Source organism: Sinocyclocheilus anshuiensis, unplaced genomic scaffold (genome assembly GCF_001515605.1).
Source record: "Sinocyclocheilus anshuiensis isolate Anshui unplaced genomic scaffold, SAMN03320099.WGS_v1.1 scaffold807, whole genome shotgun sequence".
Classification (NCBI taxonomy): Eukaryota; Metazoa; Chordata; class Actinopteri; order Cypriniformes; family Cyprinidae; genus Sinocyclocheilus; species Sinocyclocheilus anshuiensis.
Window position 1 is genome coordinate 1,083,266 of NW_015551077.1, and position 1,801 is coordinate 1,085,066.

At 36.5% G+C, this 1,801-nt stretch overlaps 1 protein-coding gene across 3 annotated transcripts in view; it reads left to right on the top strand.

The window, feature by feature from the left end:
* Positions 1-1,801, top strand: part of LOC107662464 (F-box only protein 31-like) — a 13,294-nt gene that overhangs the window by 5,839 nt on the left and 5,654 nt on the right. For all 3 annotated transcript variants that reach the window (XM_016452505.1, XM_016452503.1, XM_016452504.1), the window contains one exon: positions 981-1,057. In XM_016452505.1, the coding sequence (XP_016307991.1) occupies positions 981-1,057 (77 nt within the window). The remainder of the gene's footprint in view (positions 1-980; positions 1,058-1,801) is intronic.

Sequence of the window (1,801 nt, forward strand, 5' to 3'; positions counted from 1 at the left end):
TATGTATATATTTTTGGTTAAGTTTAAGTTTTTCATCTAGAAGCTTATTATTATTTCAGCTTTATTTCAATTACTGACAATTATTTTTAATAGTTTTAGTAAAAAATTTAAAAAAACTTGTTTTTCTAAATCACTAGTTTCTGTGGTAATCGACAGTGTGTCACAGTTTCTTAACTTATTATGAGCGTGGAACACTCTTTTAAGGCTGAATCCCAAGTTGCATAGTTCTACTACCCACTAAAAGTGTTTACTTCACTGGTGATAGGAAAGTACGTAGTGAGACACCACTATTAGAACCTACTATATCTTCTAAAAAGTGTGTTGTTATTACCATCATACGTATCACGTTGTTACATTATTCATCTAGCTAAATTCATTACATTATTATGTATATTTAAATTCTGTTTTGGCATCCCATCCCCTGCCATTTTTGAATGCCAACCTGAAAAGTCTTCTGTTGCACAGAAAATTGTGGGTTATATTAGCCACAAGCATATATTATTTCACTGGAAATAATTCCTTTGCCATACTATGTTCAAATACTGCGATTTTGAACGCATTAATGCTAACATCACTAATTATTTAGTATGGACACAGGACACAGCCTTGGTTTGGGACAGACTGATGTGACAGCAGCACAAGGGCAGCTTCTGCCGAGCGTGTGCACGCCTGTGTGTCCTGCGTGTGTGTGTGTGTGTGTGTGATAGACACAGGATGGCAAGGGTGCAGACCATTGCAGCTGCACTAACATCAGCTGACTGTGTGAGATGCAGATGAGTTAAAGTGACCAGTCGTGGGGAAATATTAGCCCTCTGAGTTGTTGCATGGCAGATAAGTTGCATATACTCACACACTCAACATGCATTCATGAGTTCATGCCCCATGCAGAAAGTGATCTCATCCCATCTAACGTTCTTTGGGGTTGGTTCTGTGTGCTGATGGCTGGCATTTTAACGTCATGTTTTGCGCTTGTTTTCCAGTGCTGCATCCCTATAGACACATCCTGGGTCTCTGGCAGCCTGATATCGGGCCCTATGGAGGACTGCTGAATGTGGTGGTATGATCATACACACACACACACACACAAAATGATTACAAATGCAAAAAATAAAGCTGATATTGGTGGAAAATTACATGTGTGAATTTTCATAATTCGAAACTCTTGCGTGTTGCGATAATGATTATGGTGATGAATATCATTATATTAACACAGTACAGCTGTATTGGGGCATATTAATATGCCATAGCATTTTACAATTGAAAAAGGTATGTAGAAATAAAAAAAAAAGCATGACAAAATTACTAAAAGTTAAAACGACTAAAATAAAAATATTAAAATATCATTACTAAGTTGACTAGATTTTCCAGTTACAGTCTTGTTTTTAAAACAGGCAGCATTTGCAAAATCCTGTTGAATGAAGCTAATGCTAATGTAGCATTGTGAAGTGTGATTCATTGCAGTGAACTGGTTGATTTAAATGTCATTTGAGTACATATCATGATAGCTAAATAGCTTTAATGTTGTTAGCTAATAGCATTAGCATACATGTAGCTTGTAGCATACAGTAGCTAACTAAAATTTCACTTGTTTTACTCTAAATTATGTAGCTGGTTGCTAAGCTACATTTTCTAATTACTTTCCAAACACCGTATGTCAAGAAGTGCACTTAATTGTACTGAATGTGCACTTTTAGTGTACTTCAGATTTTAAAAGTATGTAAAAAAAAAAAAAGGGGGGGGGGGGGGGGGGGGATGAAAAATTTTTTCTCTACAAAAGGGGGGCCCGGCAGAAAAGGTTTGG